This window comes from Piliocolobus tephrosceles, chromosome 19 (assembly GCF_002776525.5).
Source record: "Piliocolobus tephrosceles isolate RC106 chromosome 19, ASM277652v3, whole genome shotgun sequence".
Lineage (NCBI taxonomy): Eukaryota > Metazoa > Chordata > Mammalia > Primates > Cercopithecidae > Piliocolobus > Piliocolobus tephrosceles.
This window is the reverse complement of record NC_045452.1, coordinates 53,652,354-53,676,904: the sequence shown is the minus strand read 5'-3', so window position 1 is coordinate 53,676,904 and position 24,551 is coordinate 53,652,354. Positions and strand designations below refer to the sequence as shown.

Genomic DNA, 24,551 nt, shown 5'->3' with positions numbered 1-24,551 from the left:
CATGACCATTTTCTTTTGTTTATTTTCCTATTTAATTTATTCTGGAAAAGTGAAGAAAAAATAAAAATCACTTCAAGAAAGCAGCCAACAGGGGTGAAACCTAACATCTGCTAGTGATATATTGATATAAAATCCAACATTTTGTTTTTATAAAAAGAGTTATTAGTTACAAGTTTTTAAAAAAGGAATTCTAGAAAGGCTAAAACAAGGTAGAAATCTTATAATAAATAAACTTTTTTAATTTAAAGATTCAGAGCTTTCTATTCAAATAAGTTCCACATAAGTGACCATACATTTTAAATATTTTTACCTAATTTGTTGGCAAACCCTGAAATAAATAAGATGAAGAAAGGTAGCTAGAAGGAGAAGATACTTGAAATCACAAAAGGCCAGGTGCAGTGGCTCATGCTGGTAATCCCAGCACTTTGGGAGGCCGAGGCGGGCAGATCACGAGGCCAGGAGATTGAGACCATCCTGACTAACATGGTGAAACCCTATCTCTACTAAAAATACAAAAAATTAGCTGGGTGTGGTGGCGGGTGCCTGTAGTCCCAGCTACTCAGGAGGCTGAGGCAGGAGAACGGCGTGAACCCAGGAGGCAGAGCTTGCAGTGAGCGGAGATTGCGCCACTGCACTCCAGCCTGGGTGACCGACCAAGACTCCATCTCAAAAAAAAAAAAAACACACAGACACAAACAGGCACAATGTATATTTGGATGACGGCTACACTAAAAGCCCGGACTTCACCACTACACAATATACCCAGGTAACAAAAACTGTACTTTTCCCCCTTAAATTTATACACACAAAAAGAAAAAAAATATGGAAATAAATATTCAGCTACTAAGAAATACTACTGATAATTAATTTATTAAAGCTAATGCCCTTTATAATTTTTTGCCTACATACTTTTGCCAATTCAACTAATCCTCTTTTTTAACATCTGTGATGCATTATTTTTCTGTTCAAATATTATTATACACATGAAAAATGTACAAGAGAATTAACAAAATTCCTGAAGCTAACAGCTGTTATTTTTCACAGAACTTTTATAGTAATTTTTGACAATTTAAGAAATGTTTCTTAAAGGAAATTTTAACAAGTAGGAAACTGGAATTGAGAAAGAGAAAATGATTTTATTTCTCAATGATTCCTGAAACCCAGTTTCTAAATCTTCTAATCTCAGATTGTACTAAAGTTTGCCTGAAATGAAGGAAGGCCAGAACATACTGAAGAAAATAAACATTCTCAGTAGGCAGTGTGGTGTTTGAAAAGTTCAAAGCTATGATGATACGGAGGGAGCAAAGATTATCTTTTCCTATTTTGCCCCGAGGTTTTCCTCAACTGGTTTCCAGGGAATTGGAGTTTTCATTGTTTTGTCTAAAAAGTGTACTAAAATACTTCAAAAATCCCAAGAATTGTCAGTCATAAGTAGAGTTTCTCTGAGGACATTAATTCACACATTGCTAAAAGGACAAAGAGACTTCTTCAAAGTATACTTTGAAAGTTTCACAGAGTAATGGTTTGGCATTGGAATCACTGGCAAAAATGTTCAGAGATTTTGTCATTAAAAGTAGCAGTAGGCCAGGCGCGGTGGCTCATGCCTGTAATCCCAGGACTTTGGGAGGCCGAGGCGGGTGAATCACTTGAGGTCAGGAGTTCGAGACCAGACTGGCTAACATGGTGAAACCCCATCTCTACTAAAAATACGAAAATTAGCTGGGTGTGGTGATGTGCGCCTGTAATCCCAGCTACTCAGGAGGCTGAGGCATGAGACTCACTTGAACCCAGGAGGTGGAGGTTGCAGTGAGCCGAGACTGCACCACTGCACTCCAGCCTGGGCAATAGAGTGAGACTCAGTCTCAAAAATAAAAAAATAAATAAAAGAAGGAGTGAAGCAACAAGAACATTTAAGGTCCTGTCCTTGCTCCAGCTCACTGAAGAGGATTCTGGCTTGGTCTCCTGTCTCATTCCTTCCTCTGCTCTCTGAAGATTCAGACTCTATCTTTGGAGTCTATAAAATAACATGTGAGAATCAGAAGAGAAACTAGGAAAGAAAGGAATGCAGGAGAAGAAAGGGATATGGCGGAAGAGAAAAGAAAGAAAGAATGAATTGTAAGAGTGAAATGAGTTAATACTTGTGAAGCACCAAGTGCTTAATAAATTTTAGCTATTATTATCCTTTCTCAAGAGTCCATCAAGGTCTTTGTCCTCAAAGTTACTTCCTCCTCTGTACTCCAAGTCCGGAAAGCAGGTGTAATTTGCTCATGATGGTTTCTCTTAAATGTTTGCCTAAATTCTGAATGTTTTCCATTACTCTAATGGCTGGGACTTTTGATGTGGAAAGGCAGGAAATACCCTATTTTTCTCCCTCAAGTTTGGCTGTCCATATCCCTTCCCTGAGCACTTTGTGGCATAAAGGTGGGAGATGGGAAAGACAGGGAAGGAAAAATACTTCAAAACATTTTCATGGATGACTCACAATTCTTAGTCTATAGGTGGAAGCTGATGAATGAAGGGATGAGAAGATGGATGCATCAATGGGCAGTACCTAAGTTTCTGGTGTGAGTGGCCACATGGAATGTGATGCTTTACACAGGGATGAGATTTGCAGAAATAGGACAAAGTTTGGGGGCAAGCTGATGAGTTTTGCCCATGAGTTTGTGTTAATTGCGGGAAGTGGAAATACAGATATCCAGCAGAAAGCCAGGCTCACAGATTTAATTTCGAGAGAGATTGGAGCTGGAGATGTGGAGTTACAACTTTTTAGCAAATAAATGCTAGTTGGGTCAATCAGAGTATAAAATACTCTATAAAAAGGAGGTAGTTTAGTCAGAAAAGCAGTTTCTGGATGGATGGATAGATGGATGGATGGACGATGGATGGATAGATGGGCAGAACAAGGAGGAAGAAGAACTCACAAAGCAGACAGAATGAAGTACCAGGATCAGAACAGAAGGACAAAGACTAGGAGAGAATCAAGTTACAGAATACAAGGGAGTCAACAGAGTCACATGTCATAGAGAGGTCAGGTAACATATAGACTGAAAAGTGTCCATTAGATATGCCAACAGATAGGTCATTGTCGTCTTAATGAAAACAGGGTCAGTAGACCACAGGAAGACAGAGGACAGTTGGTAGCATGAGTGGAGAAATAGCATTTCAAATAAATTATAGAAATAGATAGTCAATAAATAACCTTCTTTAGCTTTTCATGATAGGCTTAATTCAGTCTTACCTTGTATCATGTATAATTTTTTGGGTGAATAATGAAGTAGAGCAGTTGGATTGTTTTGCCTAAATTGTTTACTTCAGATGACCAATGTATTAGTCTGTTCTCATTCTGCTAATAAAGACATACCTGAGACTAGGTAACTTATAAAGGAAAGAGGTTTAATTGACTCACAGTTCAGCATGGCTGGGGAGGCCTCAGGAAACTTACAATCATGGCAGAAGGGAAAGCAAATACATCTTTTTTCATATGGCGGCAGCAAGGAGAAGTGCAGAGTGAAGTGCAGAGTAAAAAGCCCCTTATAAAACCATCAGGTCTCGTGAGAACTCACTATCACGAGAACAGCATGGTTCAATTACCTCCCACCAGGTTCCTCCCACAACACATGGGGATTATGGGAACTACAGTTCAAGATAAGATTTGAGTAGGGACACAGTCAACCCAGATCAACCAACAATAATGCTTTGCATTATTCTGACTTTGAAACAATTAATGCCAATCCAATATTGTATACTTACAACACTTACCCCAAAGAATTGCTTGCCTTCAGGAACTCTTCCTCAGTGTCAGTTTGATCCGACCTCATTTACTGGACTTTTCTTATTAGTATACAATGAGGAATGAGCTCATTTATTCAACAGACATTTGTTGTGTCTTGCTTTATGCCAGGCACTGTTCTGAGTGTTTGGGTTAATTTCAGAGAATATAACAGGCAACAGTCTTGCGCTTGTAGCATTTATATTTTAGAGATATATACTTATAGGAAAATATTTAAATTGTTTTTAAACGTGGTCATTACACTGGAGTATAGAATGACATCTGTAAAGAAAGTGATTTAGATCAAAGATGGAATTAGAAAGTTTTATTGATACTTTCTGATACTTTCTTCTTTAGTACTAATAATGCCTACCACACTAGGTTATATTGAATAATGAATTTTACAGCATAAAAGCAAGTATGTGAAGGTGAAATAGAGTTCCCTGATCCCCCCACAGGACGTGTGACAGGGGTGTGGCTCACCTTTTCGGTGGCCGCTGCTTGAATCCCTGAGGGGAGGGGCAGCATGCAGACGGACAGGTGCAGGAGCCCAAGTGGGTATGTGTTACAATGTGCCCTTTTAGCCTTGCCATCCACAGATGGCCTGAGTGTTTACCAGCTCAACGGACCCTCTGCCTTTTCGCATGGGCAGAGGGCCAGTGTGACAGCTTTCTGTATCCTGAGCTCTTGCCCAGTATCCCAGAAAAATCGGGTCACACAAGGGGTTAAAGGATGAATGCAGGGTTTTGTTGAGTGGTGGAGGTAGCTTTCAGCAGGATGGATGGGGAGCTGGAAGAAGGGATGGAGTGGGAAGATGCTCTTTTCCTGGAGTTTGGCCATCCAGAGGCTGAACACTTCTCCGACCACCCCCAGTCGAACTCCTCTCAGTGTTCAGACGTCTCTCCTCTTCTATCTTTCTCTGCCCCGTTGTTCCGCCATTTGTCTGCTTGTCTCCTCATCTCCTTGCCTGCTCATCTGCTTCTAGAACCTGGGGTTTGGGGTTTATATAGGTACAGGATAGGGGACATGATGGGACAAAAGGCAACTTTTGGGGCATGAAAACAGGAATGCCTGTCCCCTTTTAGGGTCACGGGTCTCCAGGCCTGAGGGTAGGGCCTTTGCCAAGGAACTGCCCTCTCCTACCCAGTACTTTTCTGTCTCCTATCTGTATCAAAGGTGCCTTTTTAAATGAAAATTTCTGTGTTAGTTTAAGGGAGTGGTAATAAGCAACCGCAGCATCATGTAACTATTAGATCACAGTAGCGGTAGCCACCATAGTAGTTACTTTAGTCTATAGACCAGTTCTCAAAAATCACTGAAATGTTTTGGGGAAAAAAATAAAGATGTTCTGCTTGAATTTTTCATCAAAATTTCATATAAAACTTATATATATTATACTATATATATATACAAATTTCATCAAAAGTATGTAAAATGACTCATTTCTATATGACATAGGTATTGTCAGGGATAAATTCATAAAGCTATTTATACTTTAAAAATTAGCACTAAGGAGAATTAGCTGTTATTTGTGAGGCAATACCGTGTGACACTAGACTGTATATTAAGCTGAATGAAGGATGTAAGATATTTTTCAATGATTGGGCTGGCAAGAGTGTGTTGTCTGTGGTGGGGTCCAAATAGATACAAGGGTTCTACTTTGGGAAATGCTTAAAGGCCAAAACTACAATCTAGAAAATAAATATGTATAGTTTTATTTGCTTTCTCCTATTTGGATACTTTACAAACTATGTGTCATGAATTGGACAAAACTGTCACCAAACTTTGGGACAGTTTTCTTGAATATTGCATTCCATTCAGACATTTGAAAGTGAATTTTCGTTTATTTTTAATTATCCTATCTTTTAATCTTTCAGATCATAAGGCCTATGGGTTTTCTGCCCCAAAAGACCAGCAAGTGGTCACAGCAGTAGAGTACCAAGGTACAGTATCTTACTGATTTTCACAGGCTGCATTGTTGAAATAACTCATGAGAGTGACTCATGTGATGTGATTTTCTATTTGTTGAGATTCTCTGCCTTACCTTCTACTAATTCCTCTGCCTGAAATGCTGCCTCCACCTCAAGAACATTTTCTCCACCTCCTCAGTGGAAATTCTGGACATTCAATAAAAGACTGGATGTACAAAGCAGGTCTCCTATTACATTATCCGCAACAAAGCAAATCTAATTTGTGAAACTGGGAGATGGAGAGCTTGGAAAGTTTCTAGCCAGCTAGATATGAGAAATAGAAATGAACACTTCAAACCCCTCTGTGTGTATTTAAGATGATATTAATATAGCTTACTTTGGGGCACCATTTTATCTATTTCAGCTTCTTTAAAATGTTTATAAGGAGGAGTTAATTCAAGAGTATAAAATTTCTGTTTTGCAAGATAAAATAGTTCTGGAGATTGTTATATGCACAACAATATACTTAATACTGCTGAACTATACAGTTAAAAATGGTCAAGGTGGTGAATTTTATGTTTAGTTTGCCACATTTAAAAAATTGTCAAAAGAAACTAGTAACCTATATATGGGCTTTTTAATAAGTTTTTGTTATTGTTGTTGTTGTGTTTTGCTTTATTTTGTTTGAGACAGGATCTCCGTCTGTCACCCACGCTGGAGTGCAGTGTGGCATGATCTCGGCTCACAGCAACCTCCACCTCCAGGGTTAAGTCATCCTCCCACCTCACCCACCCAAGTAGCTGGGATTACAGGCACAGGCCGCCATATCTGGTTAATTTTTTGTATTGTTTTGTAGGAACAGGGTTTCACCATGTTGCCCAAGCTGGTCTTGTACTCCTGGACTCAAGCAGGCTGCCCACCTTGGCCTCCCAAAGTACTGGGATTACAAGCATGAACCACCATACCTGCCCTATAAGTTTATTTCAAATATTGACCACCTACTACTTTTCCAAAGGATCCTTTATCTTTTATATAATTAATAATATTGGGCAATCAGAAGAATTGCTATTTCTTAAATTTATTACTTGTTTAGGCCATTAAGAAATGGGTCCTAAATGTCTGACCTCTCATCATCAGATATGTCTTAGGTTCCTGGAGCTGAAGAAAGATAGGTTTGAAGGAAAGAGACAAAGATGAAAGTAAAGGTCTGGAGTGGGGGAGATTAAATGAGTTAATATTCACATAGTGCTTTCAATAATGCTAACACATAATACAAATTATATATGCTTGTTAAGTAAAAATATGCTGTAGTAGGAATCAGTCCTGACTGGGAGTGGTGGCTCATGCCTGTAATCTCAAACTCCTGAGGTCAGGAGTTTGAGATCAGCCTGGAAAACATGAACACACTGTTTCTATAAAAAACAAATTAGCCAGACATATGGTACACGCCTGTTGTCCCACCTACTCAGCAGGATGAGGCAGGTGGGTGGATCACTTGAGTGCAGGAGTTTGAGGCTGCAGTGAGCCATGATCATGCCAGTGCACTCCAGCCTGGGCAAAAAAGTGAGAGATTGTCTCAAAAAAAAAGGGCCAGTCATGGTGGCTCGCGCCTGTAATCCCAGCACTTTGGGAGGCTGAGGCAGGTGTATTACCTGAGGTCAGGAGTTCGAGACCAGCCTGGCCAACATGGTGAAACCCTGTCTCTACTAAAAAAATTAGCCAGGCCTGGTAGTGGGCACCTATAATCCCAGCTACTTGGGAGGTTGAGGCAGGAGATCGCTTGAGCCTGGGAGGCAGAGGTTGCAGTGAGCCAAGATTACACTACTGCAATCCAGGCCTGGGCAACAGACTGAGACTCCATCTCAAAAATAAATAAATAAAAAGTTCATTATTTAAAAAATGAGTAACTTAATAAATTACATCAACAATTATTAGGTTAACTAGGTTCTCTTAAGTTCTAATATTTTATATGCTTAAGCTATAGAACACTCCGGTATGAGTTAGTTTTAAATGGAGAGAGGTGGTAAGAGGAAATTAATGATTGGGGGAATTTGGGACAATGGAGCACCTCCAGGATGGATAAACAGGGCTGGGTGAGATGCCAGAACAGAAGCTGGAAAGGCCACAAGGGTAAGCACAGAGTAAGGGAGGTGAAGATGGACCAGGATGTCCCCGAGGGACAAAGGAAGTGAAGTTCAGTTCTACTTCTCACTTTCACGGAGGTTCTTAGTACTGGGTCCAACTGGGTACAGGGGCTGTATATCCTCTCCCATCATATCTGAGTTAGGACACCAAAATTATAGTGTTTAACCTTACATTATTTTTTAAAAATGTATCAAGGTGAATTTTACATAACCTGAAATTCATAGTTTTTAAGTGAACAATTCAGTGGCATTTGATAGACTCAGTTTTGTGCAACCACCACCTCTGCCTAGTTCCAAAATATTTTCATCATTCCAAAACAAAACCCTGTGCCCATTTACATTACTTTTTAATGCATGTTTTATTTTTAATATAGAAAATCCTTTCATAATGTATTGCAATCAAATGTTAATCTTACTCCAAAATAAGTGTTTTCTTTCATCTCACCTCTTTTTAATTAAGAATTTCATTTTAATTCTGTTGTATATGTGTCCCCATCATTCCAGCTTGGCTCTTCATAAGGCATAAATACATTTCTGTATCTTCTACATTTTAGTCTTAGGACTAAATGCAGTAACTTAATTTTGCTGTAAGTCTATAATATTTTATGATTTGTATATGTGTGTATGTGTGTTTCACCCAATTTTTTCATTTGTTATGTCTTGTTTCTCTGAGGTCAAGAAATTATGAATTAATTCCTTCTTTCCAGCGCTGCTGCGCTGTATCACTTCGCATGGTAGTGCCAAGAGCAGAAGGAGACTGAAATCAGGGCAGCTCTGCCAGGCTTGTAAATTACATGTGCAGCTTTCTGCAAAGGGAGTCTAAACCTGAAAGCTATAAATCAGAGTTTAATAGCAAGCATTTCTTCACAGAAGTAATTTCTGCTAAGTCAGAGCTATTTTGATAGTATCAATTCTCTTTTTGTGTTATGTAAGATTTTGATGATTTTTAACTTGAGCCCTGAGAATGAAATCAAAGGATAATTAGCAGTACAGAATCCAGGAAAATTAAAATTCATAATGATTCTATCTATGTAATTCCAAAATGTGATTGTTTTGCCACATGTTGCTGCTAATGCTTTTTATAAACAAAGAATTCTCTTTTCTTGATCCAAATGAAATAGATATTTTGGCAATGAAAGAATCACCTTAATAGAAAAGCTTGGCACATTTTCCTGTTTTTAATATGCCTTAGGTTGAGAAAATATGATTTATATCTGTATTTTTTGCTATCTCCTACAGAGATAACATTTTATTTCAAATTGGAGTGATTTATAGGTAAATTTGTGATGGTATAAGGTATATATTTCTATGTAAAGGCAAGCTTGCAACTATAACTCAGAGAAATTCCTCAGGGGGTGAAAACAATGATCATTTACAGAGTACATACCATATGCAAAGTAGTACCATGTGCATCACGCATGTAAATATAGTGTCTCATTTAATCTCCGTGACAACTTTGTAAGATGAGTACTGTTCTTTTTATCATTTTACAGACGTGGATATAAAAATAATTCTCCCAATATCACATACGGAGTATATGGTAGAGGTCTAACTCCACAGCCTCTGCTATAACCTCCATGTTATGGCGCAGTAACCCTAAAGCCTGATACACAAAATTATGCTGGCATAAGTGTTGAATTTTGGCTGAAGAGAGAGAAGAGAGCTCATGAGAGTTAGGTTGTAAGTTCATTTACTTCCTTATCCTCAGATATTGACCCATGATTCCAGTATTTTTATTTTCTGCATTTGTTTCCTATGGTTGCCATTAAAAAATACTACAGGCCGGGCGCGGTGGCTCAAGCCTGTAATCCCAGCACTTTGGGAGGCCGAGATGGGCGGATCACGAGGTCAGGAGATCGAGACCATCCTGGCTAACACAGTGAAACCCCGCCTCTACTAAAAAAAAAATAGAAAAAAACCTAGCCGGGCGACGTGGCGGGCGCCTGTAGTCCCAGCTACTCGGGAGGCTGAGGCAGGAGAATGGCGGGAACCCGGGAGGCGGAGCTTGTAGTGAGCCGAGATCGCGCCACTGCACTCCAGCCTGGGCGGCAGAGCGAGACTCCGTCTCAAAAAAAAAAAAAAAAAAAAAAACTACTACAAACCAGGTGACTTAAAACAATAGAAATTTATTTTCTCATGGTTCTGGAGGCTAGAAGTTCAAAATCAAGCATTAGTACCCAAGGGCCTAGGCACTGGCTCTTTCCTTGCTTGGGATCTTCTTTCTCAAAGAACTATATAATGAATTCTCTCCCTCTTTCAAGCGTTTGGTCAAATGTCACCTTCTAAATGAGGTGAACTCTGGCTACCGTTTTTCAAAAATTATAGCCCTGTCCCTAGCACTTCCAAACCTCCTGTACTCTGCTCTGCTCTCTTTTGTCTTCATAACCCTCATCATCTACTAACATACTAGGTAATTCACTTTATTATGTTTCTTGTTTATCTGTCTTCCCCTGCTAGATTGTAAGATTCCAAAGGGCAAAGATCTTTGTTTTGTTCACTGATATAGCTCAAGAACAATGCATGGCAGACAGTAAGTACTCAACATATTTTGGATGAATTGGATAAACCATTTCTCCACATTTTACACGGCCAGCGAGGGAGAGGCTGGAGTGAAGTCACTGGACTTAGGAAAATTATTGCTATATTTTCTAGTATAAGTTCCATAGAGGTTTTTCCAAAGCGCAATAAGGACAGAAATTAGGAAGAATTCACAAGGAGGGGTGTGTGTATGTGTGCGTGCACACGCAAGCACACACACATGCGTGAGTATCTAAATATGTAACACAATGCAATTATTTAAGTGTAAAATAAGACTTAAGACACAGAAGACATGAGGAATAGGCTAAAAATGAGTGTGGGTGTGTGTTTAATTGTTGGAAACTCACAAAATACTGGAAGGAAACCTATCTACAACTCAAGACTCCGGAAGGTCACCACCCATTCCCCTTAATCAACAGAACAGAACTGTATTTCCTCAGATAGGTCCCTTAGCACACATTTGTCTTTGTAGCATAATTGTAAACATGTCTGTAAAATGATGTCTCTTTGTAATATAAAACCTGCTTTAAAAACTTTAGACATCCTTGAAAACAATTTTTGGTTCTTTTCTTCCTTGCCTTTCTTTTCTCTGCCCTACTTTCTATTTTCCATTACCTTTTATTCCATTTTTGTATGTCCAGCAATATGTGTGGAATGAAAAAAATTAGAAACTAAATATTCTGCATTCTTTTTTAACATTCATTTGCTTAACATCAAAATCAGAGGTATGAAAAGGATTTTAAAATAATTTCTGGTCAAAGATACTGTGCTTTTTTAGGTCAAACCATATGCCTTGTGGGAAAAAAGTATTTCAGAGATATGGAGTTGACATTCTAGAGAGCCTGGTTAAAAAATACTTTTAAAACTATTTATAACTGGAGGTTTCCATTTGGCAACTTGAAGCTGTTCCCAGACTGGCACTGGGTTTTTTTTTTTCTCCCAGACATCTCGTTTGGACAGTGAAAAGAAGGGGGTTCCTTTGGAGGCTCCAAGAATTATTTAATGACACAATTGCAGTAAATTTCTTGTAATAAAAGCACTTAGCTACATAGAGGTAGTTACAGTTGATGCCAAGATTTAAATTATCTGGACTGAGGCAAGGTTATATAAGCAGTTGTTTGGGGGTAAAAATCAATGATTTATTAGGAGACCATATTGGATATGTATTAAGGTATTTGTAGAGCAGGTCAACAAAGAAGGGATCTGAGTGAGAATATAGTATGTTGCTGAAACTTTTCTGGTTTCCCAGCATGTCCTGGGCTGGATTAAGTGCCTTTCTTGGGTACTAAGCATGAATCACCATTTGCATAGCTGGTATTCAGCCACACTGAGCTAAAATGCCATTATCTTAGTTTCCTCTTCTACCAGATGGTAGACTCCTTCAAGACTGAGACTGAGAATAATAAGATACATAATTAATCATAGCTGCCATTTGTTAAGTCCTTACTATGTCCAAGTCTGTGTGCTTTGCATATCTTATTGCATTTGAAGACTCACAACAACTTTGTGAAATACTAGCCCATTTTACAGATGAAAACTCAAACTTGATAACCAGGGAAATAAGCATAGTGTCACACAGTTATTATGTGGAAGAGCTAGAAGGCTTCCAATTCATCTCTGCATTGAGCCAACATGGGACCCGTTGAAGTAATTTATGAATGAATGAATCAGTAAAAATATAAAGGAGTAATTTAAATATGTTTACAATTTTGTTAACCAGTTAAGTAAAATATAAATTCATGGAGACAATTAGAAAAACAAGTATTTTTATTGTCGTTCCTAGAGGCTATTTTAGCCTGTAAAACCCCAAAGAAGACTGTTTCCTCCAGATTGGAGTGGAAGAAACTGGGTCGGAGTGTCTCCTTTGTCTACTATCAACAGACTCTTCAAGGTAAGAAGCTGGAGGCTTGAAGAGGTGTGAGCAAGAGAATGCCAAGTACAACCAGGATCCTTTAATTGACAAATGAGATCAGGACATGACTGATTACTGAAAATGTGTTTTTGTAAGTGTGAGATGAAAGCAACCATGTCTGAGACATAAAACACAATAGCCACAAAAACAGAGAACAGAGGGAGGTGAAGCCTACTGAATCCCTGGACTCATCCTTTCAGGCATAAAGGATGCAAAATGCAATTGCTCTTATTGGCTCCGTAGATTAAACTCTCTTCCTTCCTTCCTTCCTTCCTTCCTTCCTTCCTTCCTTCCTTCCTTCTTCCTTTCCTTTCCTTTCCTTTCTTTCTGCCCTTCCTTTCCTTTCTTTCCTTTCTTCTTTTCCTTCCTTCCTTCTTTTTTTTGTTTCTTTTTTCTTTCTTTCTTTCTTTTCTTTCTTTCTTTCTTCCTTTCTTTCTTTCTCTTTCTTTCTTTCTTTCTTTCTTCCTTTCTTCCCTTCCTTTCTTTTCTTCTCTCTCTCTTTCTCTTTCTTTTTCTTTCTTTCTCTTTCTTTCTTTCTCTCTTTCTTTCTTTCTTTCTTTCTTTCTTTCTTTCTTTCTTTCTTTCTTTCTTTCTTTCTTCCCTTTCTTCCCTTTCTTTCCTTTCTTCTTTTTCTTCCTTTCTTCCTTTCTTTCCTTTCTTTTTTCAAGGTCTTGTTCTCTTGGCCAGACCAGAGTACAGTGGTATGATCATGGCTCACTGCAGTCTCCACCTCTGGAGCTCAAGTTATCCTCCCATCTCAGTCCCCAAGAAGCTGGAACTACAGGTGCACACCAGTATGCTCAGCTAATTTAATTTTTTTTTTTTTTTTTTAGAGATGAGGTGAGGTCTCCCTATGTTGCCCAGGCTGGTCTTGAACTCCTGGGCTCAAGCCATCCTCCTGCCTCGGTCTCCAAAAATAGTGAAATCACAGGTGTGAGCCACTTGCCCGGCTCCTGAGAGAAAGGAATTAAAAAATTGTGTGGTTTGGAAGTGAAAGGTTGCTTCTCAGTCATAATGCTGTCACCCTATTTCCTTAAGTTTGTCTTGAAAGGCAGGCCACTACTGAGAAGCTTAGGGAGTTAAGACTTAAGAGTGGGTTATGATAACAACCGTTATCAAGTCTTTTCTTTTCTTTTCTTTCTTTTGTTATACATTTCTTTCTACTACCTACTCTTGCCATTGAATATGTGATGAACTTATAATTTAAGACATTGATAATGATGGATGAAGCAAATTTCCATTTGCTTCAAAATAAACCAGTGGTTAATAATATAGATGAAACAAGATAAACCATGCATTGATTACTATTATAGCTGGTCAATGATACATTGAGGTACAATTCACTCTACTTTCTAATGTTGTGTATGCTTGAATCTTTCCATTATAAATATTTCTAAAGCTGGAAATACAATTTTACAAGTGTAATAAACATGTTACTATTTTAAAATGCTATGTATTTCTTTAATGTTAAAGAATTAAGTGAAAATATTTGAAGTTTATAGAAAATTTAAAATACCCCCTCGAGTTCTCATCTGTCAAGATAAGACTACTAGCTGTAAGGTGTTAATAGCACAGCTATCTTCACTTGAATTTTCTGTAGTTGCCATTTCTGGCATGTGCACATTATGCAAAACTATTTATTTGAGCCACTGCACCTGCCTAATTTTTACATTTTTTTAAAGAGATGAGATATGGCCACGTTGCCAAGGCTGGCCTCAAACTTCTGTCCTCAGGCGATGCTCCCACCTCAGCTGGGACTACAGGTACAAGCCACCACACCGGGTGCAAAACACTATTTTAATTCTGAATATGTTACTATCAAAAAATAAAATAATGTTTTTAACCACCTTTTCTTGTGCCGCAGTGTTATGTGGGCCACCACACATAAAGTTACTGTTCCAGCCAATTAAACCAGACTCCCTGGTTTTCTGAAGACATGCATATTTTTACAAGGGAACTAGAAAGGGAATGAGGCAAGCATTTGAACTGAATTATTTAAAATATAACATGGGGCTGGGCACAGTGGCTCATGTCTGTAATCCCAGCATTTTGGGAGGCCAAGGCATGCAGATCACTTGAGGCCAGGAGTTCGAGACCAGCCTGGCTAACATGGTGAAAACCCATCTCTACTAAAAACACAAAAATTAGGCAGTGTGGTGGTGCACATCTGTAATCCCAGATGCCCGGGAGGCCGAGGCATGAGAATGGCTTGCAGTGAGCCAAGATCATGCCAGTACACTCCAGCCTGGGCAACAGAGCAAGACTCTGTCTCAAAAAATAAAATTTATATACATAATATGGAAGGGCCTCCGTGGCCAGGCCTGCTGGCAGCTGTTCCTCAGAGGGCCCACGCTGGAGCTGACAGCCTGCCAGGGAGCTGGGCACTTGGAGACGGGGTGGGAGCACTGGGGTCAGCCAGAAATCAAACACGTCAGTGAAGGCCCAGAGCAGCTCAGAAGATAAAATAACAGTCCACTTTATAAACCAACAGTGAAACATTAACAAACAAAGAAAGCATTGATAACTCTCTGCTAGATGTTGTGGTTGAAAATAATGTAGATATTGATGGGTTTATTGCCTAGGAGGGAGCCTTGGCTTGCTCTGTCACCTCATCTTTGAAAAGCACATATTTGAGAAGTTAGACACAATCACTGACAACATGCTTGATCTGGCATATGGACTGACGGACAGGTCAGAGTTGTATTGCCAAATCTGTTTGATAAAATCTATGGGCCATATGACTGTCTGAGTACCTGATGGAGTGGCCGGTGCAGGACAATCCACTGACATGGGCAAGACCACCTAAGCTAGAATAAACAGGAATGCTTTCACTACATTTTACCTATTTTTATAATTATGTCTTAATATAATCAAATAAAAACATGCATGAATGAACGTTATTATGACCAGCTTTACTATTTTAATTCACCTTGTATAACTACTGAATTTTGTAGTTCTGAGAACATGCAATTTTTATATTTGTTAAATTAGAAAAAGGTCAGTTAAATATTAGAAAATAATTAATATGATGATACCTTACAAATTTTGCCTCATGTTTGTTTAGCAACTTTTAGCAAAACGTTTTCACATGGCCTTATGTCTGCTTACCTAGAAAGTAAATTTTTTAAAAAAGATATTATAATCCCTGTTTTATGTGAGTGAAGGCAAAGACTTAAAATGGCTTGTTTAGGGCCATCCAAATAATTAGAAAATCTGTACACACCTGCATAGGTGTTTACTGTAAGGTATATGTTAGACTGAAACTGGAGAAATTATGACTATCTTACAGCAGCAATTAAATCTGACTGCGTATGGACAAAAGCATTTAATTGCTCGGTGAACTGCTTAACTGACAGTTATTAACCTTATACATAAAGATTTCAAAATTTTGATTCGGTGAGAAGTATAAGGTTGAACATAGGCATTACAACACTGCCAAATAAGTTTGATCTCTGTTTTGACTAAGCTAGTAGAATAAACTAAAATTAGATGTCAAAATGAAATAAAATATGAGAATATAAAACTATATATGCTTTTTTGAACTTTTTTTTTCTTTTCTTTTTTGAGACTGTGTCTCGCTCTGTCGCCCAGGCTGGAGTGCAGTGGCACAACCTCGGCTCACTGCAGCCTCCGCCTCCTGGGTTCAAGCGATTCTCCTCCCTCAGCCTCCCAAGTAGCAGGGATTATAGGCGCATGCCACCATGCCCAGCTAATTTTTTGTATTTTTAGTAAAGACGGGATTTCACCATGTTAGCCAGGCTTGTCTCCAACCGCCTCGGCCTCCCAAAGTGCTGGGATTACAGGCATGAGCCACCACGCCTGGCCTTTTGAACATTTTAAAAACTGTCCTTTCCAAAATAAAAAATTTAAATAACAGCATCCATATACAATTTTTAGGCTTTAAACTTGAGTTGATTAATAGGGAAATAAATGCTTTGGTTACTGAATGAACTGACTAGAGGAAGGTATTACACAGAAAGCTACTTGGGTTATTACTAACATCAGTGTCTTCTTTTTCTAAAAGGTGATTTTAAAAATCGAGCTGAGATGATAGATTTCAATATCCGGATCAAAAATGTGACAAGAAGTGATGCGGGGAAATATCGTTGTGAAGTTAGTGCCCCATCTGAGCAAGGTCAAAACCTGGAAGAGGACACAGTCACTCTGGAAGTATTAGGTGATGTGCACGTATATGTGTGACTACATCTCTCACTTCTTCTCCACCACCCAGCCCTGGGGGCAACCAAGCACTGGTCCATGAACATGCCAGCATCAACTGGGAGCCTCAACCAGTCAAGTTACAGAGACCATAAGCATCACCTTCCCGGCAAGCTCTTGGCCATTTCTCCCCATCCCCTCATTGGCTGCTGAAATTTTAGTAACGCGTTATCACAAAGTATCTCTTTGTTAAAGATGGAGGCAATTCCTAGCGGTCCTACAATGTACATAGGAGTATCTTTCCTGAGGGTTTATTTTTCAGTATTTTTCAGCACATACACGATTTTCCAACCATTTAAAATAGTATCACATGAGATGGTAGAGAAGCAATAATACACAAAAAAAATAGACCGAAGGTAGGATTAGAAGTCATTTGGTAAATAAAGGAAATTGACATTCATTATGTACCTGATATGTGTTAGCCCTTGTCACATAAGTAATTTTACTTCATCTTCATTAACATTAATATGATTTTTACAGATGAGTAAATGGAATTTAAATGATTTAACAAGGCCATACAGCTAGAAAGTGTCTGGACTAAGATTTTAATCCAGATGAGGTTAACTTCAAAACCAGTATGTTTAGTTTCTGTAAGAATCATGGATAGACTAGCCACAGGGGCTTATGCCTGTAATCTCACCACCACTTTGTGAGGTTGAAGTGGGAGGATCCCTTGAGGTCAGGAGATTGAGACCAGCCTGGGCAGCATAGTGAGTCCCCTATATCTCTCTCTCTAAAAAAAAAAAAAAAAAAGAAAGAAAAAAGAAAAAAAAAGAAAAATCCATTGTGGTGTTGTTATACACCTGTAGTCCCAGCTACTTGGGAGGCTGAGGCCAGAGGATTACTTGAGCCCAGGAGTTCAAGGCTGCAATGAGCTATGATTGTGCCACTGCACTCTAACCTGGGAGACAGCAAGACTTTCTCAAAAAAATAAAGAAATAAATAAAAAGAATCACTGATAGATAGTAAAACAGTTCATGATGGTAGTTCGTGGAGGAACATGATCTCTTCTCTTTCATTGGTGGTGTATAATCTACCAAGCAAAGAGACTGAAACAGCTCCCCTTCCTTTTTCATGTTGTTCATGCTCTTTCTGAAATACTAGTGATGTACTAGCACAGTAGAAATTTAATTCAGAAAACCTTGCAGCAGATCCGGCCAGTTTATTCATTTTCTAGTGTTGTATAACAACTAAATAGGTCTGTAGAGCAAAAGTCCAACAAGAAGACTGGGTATCTGCCCAAAGTATCCCAAGGCTGAAATCAAAGTGTTGACAAGGCTGAGTTCTCATCTACAAGCTATGAGGAAAAATCTGTTTCCAGACTCATTCTTGGTGTTGGCAGATTTCTGTTCCTTGTGGTTGTAGGACCAAAGTCCCTGTTCCATGCTGGCTATCAATTGGTGGACCACACTCAACTCCTAGAGGCCACCACATTCCTTATTACGTGGTCCCTTCCATCTTCAATGAAAGAAAAGCATGTCAAATTCTTGTACTTCGTTTTTGTTGTTGCTTTGAGACAAGATTTTGCTCTGTCTTCCAGATCACGGCTTACTACAGCCTCAACCTCCTTGGCTTAAGCGATTCTCCCATCTCAGCCTCCCATCTCAGCTGAGACCACTGGCACACACCACTTTTGTGTGTGTGTGTGTGTGTGTGTGTTTTGTAGAGACACAATCTTGCTATGTTGCCCAGGCTGGTCTCAAACTCCAGGCCTCAAGTGATCCTCTTGCCTTGGCCTCCCAAAATGCTGTGATTACAGGTGTGAGCCACCACACCTAGCCTTCTTCTTGTGCCTTGCATATCTGACTTTTCCTTCTGCAGCCAGCCAGAGAAAACTCTCTGCTTTTAAAGGTTCATGTGATTAGGTCAAACCCATTCATGAAATCATCCTATCTTAGGGACAATGGTTTTGGGACCTCAGTTACATTTCCAAAATCTTTCTACTACAGTATCTAGATTAGTGTTTGATTGAATAACTGGAAAAAAAAAAGTGTATTTTTACCAAGGACTGCAATCTTGGGAGACCACCTTAGAATTTTGGAGTAGAAATATTGTAATCTTGGGAGACCACCTTAGAATACAGCCAGTTCTGGGTTTTCCTGAATAATAAATAGGTCACCTAACGAAGTCTGGTTTACTTTTCAATCCCTGAGATCAGAATAACCCTAATAGCTGGACCAGGTATTTTCTAACTTGGCCAGTTCTAGACAGAATGAGATTTATAGTTGAGTACTGGGCCTGAAAAGAATACTCAGGTTTGGCTGGGCATGGTGGCTCATGCCTATAATCCCAGCACTGTGGGAGGCCAAAGCAGGAGGATTGCTTGAGCCTAGGAGTTCAAGACCAGCCTGGGCAACATAGTGAGACCCTTTTTATACAAAAAAAATTTTAAAAAATTAGCTGGTCATGGTGGCTCGAGCCTATATTCCAGCTACTTGGGAGGTTGAGGTGGAAGGATCAATTGCTTGAGCTCGGGAGGTTGAGGCTACAGTAAACCGTGATCACACCGCTTTACTCTAGGCTGTTATAGGGTGAGATTCTGTCTCAAAAAAAAAAAAAAAAAAAAAACTATCTACACACACACACATGCACACGCTCTCTCTCCGTTAGGCTTCTTTTAAATATAATTGGTAATAAACCAATTGAAGAAAACAGTAGAGATTGTTTATCTAATAAAGAATAACTGTTGTATAAGCTAAAGTAATGCTTATTATTATAAAAGATAAGCCTTTAACTCTCAGTGAGTTGATTAACATAGTAAGTTTCTTTCTCACTTAAGTAAAGCCTAAATAGTTGGGACAGTGGTAGAGGAGCTATATTACTTTATTTCATGAAACCATTAGAGATGCAACCTAATATAGGTCTGACATCTTCAATACATGACTTTCCAAGGTCACCATTGTTGTTGACACCTACTTGGTAGTAGGAGGGGGTGGAGGATATGAACAAACATGTGGGAGGTTTTTAATTAGTCGGACCTGGAACTGGGATATATCACTTTTTTCCCACATTCCATTAGCCAGAACTCATGTATATGACCCCATCTGGCAACAAGAGTGCTGGGAAACGTGGTCTACTGTGTGTCCATGAAGAAAGAAGATGGGTTTGTTGGACAAGTAACCAGTCTCTATCCCAGGGTCCAGTAAGCACACATCTTTACCTGGCTATTAAAACCCTTGATTATAGAGACAAAGTCAACAGCTTTAACGAAAACAAACAACCTTGATTAGCTTATAAATAACCAATATCATCTGACTTCCATTGTTCAGTGGCTCCAGCAGTTCCATCATGTGAAGTACCCTCTTCTGCTCTGAGTGGAACTGTGGTAGAGCTACGATGTCAAGACAAAGAAGGCAATCCAGCTCCTGAATACACATGGTTTAAGGATGGCATCCGTTTGCTAGAAAATCCCAGACTTGGCTCCCAAAGCACCAACAGCTCATACACAATGAACACAAAAACTGGAACTCTGGTAAGGTCATTTCAAGAATTGACTTGATAACTGTCTTGCATTTGGATTTAAAAAGATCATTAGAACTTAAGATGATGTTGAATAGAGAAGTGATACCATTGCTTGCTAAGTGGAGAGAGGCAGGGGCAGCAGGAAAGATGGCAGCACTTGTACCAAGAAGTGATGGAAAGAGCTACTACAGGAGATGGGAAGAGAAAACAGAGACTGAGGGAGCTGAGTGTCCAAGGTCCAGTGAAAGAGCAAAGGGGCAAATGTTCCTGAAGCAAAGGAGCAAAGGCTGTGTGTTTATCTTTTCAGAATTTAAAAAGATTCTAGAAATGATGATCCTATAAATGATACAAATTAAGATTTTCCTACACCCTAAGCTACTTCCTGGTAGTAACTCTGGCTCTTTAAAGGAAATATTTATTATTTGCTGCTGCAGTGAACTCGCTTGTGATTTAGGAAAGTGCATGAACCCTTTTACCATGGAGACCTTCATTTATATAGGTGGTATTTCCTAGGAATTAGAAATACCTAGACTACTGAGTACCATCATGTGCTATAAACTTTAAAAAATGTGTGGCCAGGCGCGGTGGCTCACGCCTGTAATCCCAGCACATTGGGAGGCACCATGCCTAGTCAATTTTAATGAATTTTGAAAGGAGGATATAATGCTTCATTCCTTTCAACTACAAGTGCACAATAACATTTACAAACTATATCTTCTGATAAACAAGAAAGCAAATTGCTAAAGTGGCCGAATAATGAAGCCTATTGGATGCAGCTACTTCTTAAGCATGGCCACGCTCTGGCCTCTCAGCAGTCAGCAGGTACAATCAGCAGGTCTGAGTGATTTTACACTGAGCAACTGGGCAGAAAAACCTGCTGTCACACTTTGCTATATTTACTTTTCAAATGTATTTTTTCTCAGAGTAGTTGGTAAAAGCCCCAAGGCAAATCTGAAAGGATAGATTCACTTTCCTCAGCTAACCTCAACCCTTGAAATAGCTTGTGATGTCAAAGGAATGCACCTGGGCTGAACTAGGATGGGTTCTTCTGTGAGAAATGAACAACAAAGGCTCCAGTGTATGGAAGCCAATGACTTCCTTTTAATTACCAGCTATAATATGCTGGAAGATCATTTGGGGTTTTAGTCTAACATATTATTTATATGTAACCTTGGCCCTGAGTTCATGGTGAATATTCTAAAAGCATTCTGGCTTTGAGGAGAGTGAGAGATGATTCCATAGAGTGAAAAAAAAAAAAAAAAGAAAAGAAAAACAGGAAAACTTCCTCTCCCTCCATTTAGGAGGATCTAAGACAATGACCCTTCAAGGTGACCAGGATTACACTCCCTTTCTCCCTCCCTCCAGCCCTTTCTTCTTTCCTTCCTTCCTTTCTCCCTCTCTCCCTCCCTCTCTTCCTTCCTTTCTCCCTCCCTCCCTCTTTTCTTTCTTTTCTCCTCTTCTTCCTTTTTGTCTGCCTTCATTCCTTCCAAATATCCTCCAAGGGGATAAAACTACTGATAAAAATAATGAAGTATATTATATCAGTCTTAGCTTTTGGTTGCTTTGACAGGGATGGGAAGGAGGAAGGTCTGGCTTTTCTTTTCAAATTTTAAAAAATTCTAGAATTGATAGAATCGACAATCCTATAAACCCATACCAATTAAGATTTTCCTAGGCCCTAAGCTACTTCCTGGTAGTAACTGGCTCTTTAAGTATTTATTGTTGGCTGCTGCAGTGAACTCGCTTGTGACTTAGGAAAGTGCATTAACCCTTTTACCAGGGAGGCCTGCCCTTCATTTATAAATGATGTTTCCTAGGAATTAGAAATACCTAGACTACTTAATACTACCATGTGTTATGAACTTTAAAAAATGCTCACTGCCTTCCTAACTGTACTGCTTTCATGGAAAAAAAAAAAAAAAAAGGAACTTCCCGTATGTATTTTATCTTTGTTCTTTGTCAAATTAAGCAAAAGTCTAGCTTAAACTCCTTGAAGTCAATGGAGACTTTTAAATTCATAGTAAAGATAGAAAGTCTCAAATTTTTAAAAGAAAGACAAACTTAAAGCTAAAACTTGAGGGACAGGGTTATTTAAAAAGTCTACTTATAGATCTATGGCTTAAAAATACATATTTTTGCATCCACAAATAGCAATTTAATACTGTTTCCAAACTGGATACTGGAGAATATTCCTGTGAAGCCCGCAATTCTGTTGGATATCGCAGGTGTCCTGGGAAACGAATGCAAGTAGGTAAGCATGAAATATTGGGAGGAACCAATGGTTTTCAATTAGACTGTGAATTGCAGCATTTGCGGGTAGAAGGAGCAAGGGGCAGGACATGTCTGAGTGACTTGAAGGATAAACAGGAGAGAATGATTAAAATTAACTTGATATGATGTGTTGCAAAGAAGCAAAGATGCTGTTTTTAAGCCATCTCCCAAATAAGCCAAAAATACTTAGTATTGTATTTAACCACTGTTTTTAGTTTTTTAAATAATTGTTTGTAAAATACATTCTTCTGGGTAATCTTTCTCTCGATTAAAAGCTAAGTATCTTGTAGTCTAAATTGTTGAAGGTCCAGAAGTTTGAATTTCTGATACTTTTAAAATTCAGGAATGCATATCACTGACATTATCCACCAAATTAATTCAGGTGTTGACATTTACAGTCAACATAGCAGTTATTTAAGTAATCAGAAAGTATCCCTTTCAATGCTGCTTTGAAGTTATCATTTAAAAAATTCATCACAGCATGTTTAAAAATTAAGGCATTGTTTTCTTAGTTTCATTTATTCACATATGTCCTCATGGGTTTTTCTTTTGTTGTTGTTGTTTTTGTTTTTTGTTTTTTTGAGACAGAGTCTTCGTCTGTTGCCCAGGCTGGAGTGCAGTGTCGTGATCTCGGCTCACTGCAACCTCTGCCTCCCAGGTTCAAGCAATTCTCCTGCCTCAGCCTCCCAAGTAGCTGGGATTATAGGCGCACCCAGCTAATTGTGGTATTTTTAGTAGAGACAGGGTTTCACCACGTTGATCAGGCTGGTTTCACACTCCTGACCACAGGTGATCAGCCCACCTCAGCCTCACAAAGTGCTGGGATTACAAGTGTGAGCCACCGCGCCCGGCCTGTCCTCATGGTTTTTACCATTACCTTGTACTACCAGCACAATTTCTGTTTATTTTTCCTTCCACTTAAATGGTCCTGTTTAATTTAAACGTCTACCTTTGCCTTCTCTTAAGGAATCATATCCGGGAAGTCATGGTTTTGATGTATTAGTTACTTTTTCTTACCACACAATAAATGCGTGATGAATAAAATTTAAATGTTTGTTTCTCCACGAGGACCACTTTAATTTGGACATGATTCTCACATATCTACTCTTTCTAAATACAAGTTAGCTTAGAGGTTAAAATTAGTTTGTTTAATGCTCGTCCATTGATCCGAGGTGTTTTGTGTCCTTGGTTGGGACTTACATCTTTTGAAATACATACACATTCATAAATTCATTTTTTTGGTTTTCTTTGTGAATTATAACTATTTTCACATGTAACCAAAATTAGAATATGTTAACTCTCCTAAAGAAATTTTTTCAACGTGCAGGATTTATTGGTTGTTTTTTGTACCGACTCACTGTAAAACTCCAGCAGACTCTACTCACACTGAGCCTTTCAGCAGTTTAGTTCCTTTTCTTTCAGTCAGAAAAATGGTACCTTCCTTTTATAGAGACATTTTTTCCAAAAAAAAAGAAATGACAAAATATTTTCATATTTAATGTTACATTTTTTCTACAGTGAGGCATGATACGGCTGTATGACTTGCTCAACATCACAGAAAATGGTGAACAGGATGTAAGAAGTTAACTTACTCCTAATCTATTACTCCTCTATCTCCCATTTCATTGAAGAAAAATAACATAAAATTCATACCACGACTTAGCACTTACAGGACAATTTTTTATCAGTATTTCCTTTTAGGGTGAATCCTTCCTTCATAGATGTTAAATTCATTGACAAACTACAAGACAGTTTTTTTTTGTCACATAATAGCCCTTACTTTGAATGCTTCATAGATGTTAAATTTATTGACTACTACAACGTAAATAGAAGGCACACTTTGGTTCTCAGGAATTTCACTTATTGATTTGACTTTGCCTAAGATTATGATTACTGTAGATTTTTTCTCTATCTGCTCTTTTTAATCCAAGTAAATAAAAAGCCGAATCTTACTGACCTCTCAATACCCAAGCAAACTGAGTTTATACCAAGCAATAATTAATGTTTTCTACTCTGGTCAAATTACTTAACCTTTCAAAAGATTTATCAAGTTTTCTTTTTTTAAAAAAAAATCAATATTTTGGAGGTATTTAAGAAAATTAATAACACACTTGGCATTAGGAAAGAATTTCGAGACCTAAAGTTTTTATAATAAGCAGATTCACTTAAACAGTATCTCTAAAAAGATCATTTCCAAAGTGTACATTGCTTTAAAATATTTATTTTTGAGAAAATGCTACCTAATATTTTCTCTAGGTTATTTAATCATATGCTAATTAAAACTTGTTTTTTAAAATGGGAACTCTTTGAAGAATTGCTCCTTTAAT

General features: G+C 38.5%; 1 protein-coding gene across 3 annotated transcripts in view; it reads left to right on the top strand.

Moving 5' to 3' along the window:
• Window positions 1-24,551, top strand: part of JAM2 (junctional adhesion molecule 2) — a 77,301-nt gene that overhangs the window by 39,207 nt on the left and 13,543 nt on the right. For 2 of the 3 annotated variants that reach the window (XM_023189900.2, XM_023189894.2), the window contains exons 2-6: window positions 5,647-5,712; window positions 12,145-12,252; window positions 16,298-16,450; window positions 19,761-19,963; window positions 22,105-22,204. In XM_023189900.2, coding sequence (XP_023045668.1) covers window positions 5,647-5,712; window positions 12,145-12,252; window positions 16,298-16,450; window positions 19,761-19,963; window positions 22,105-22,204 — 630 coding nt within the window. The remainder of the gene's footprint in view (window positions 1-5,646; window positions 5,713-12,144; window positions 12,253-16,297; window positions 16,451-19,760; window positions 19,964-22,104; window positions 22,205-24,551) is intronic. The other variant, XM_023189907.1, reaches the window with a different exon arrangement.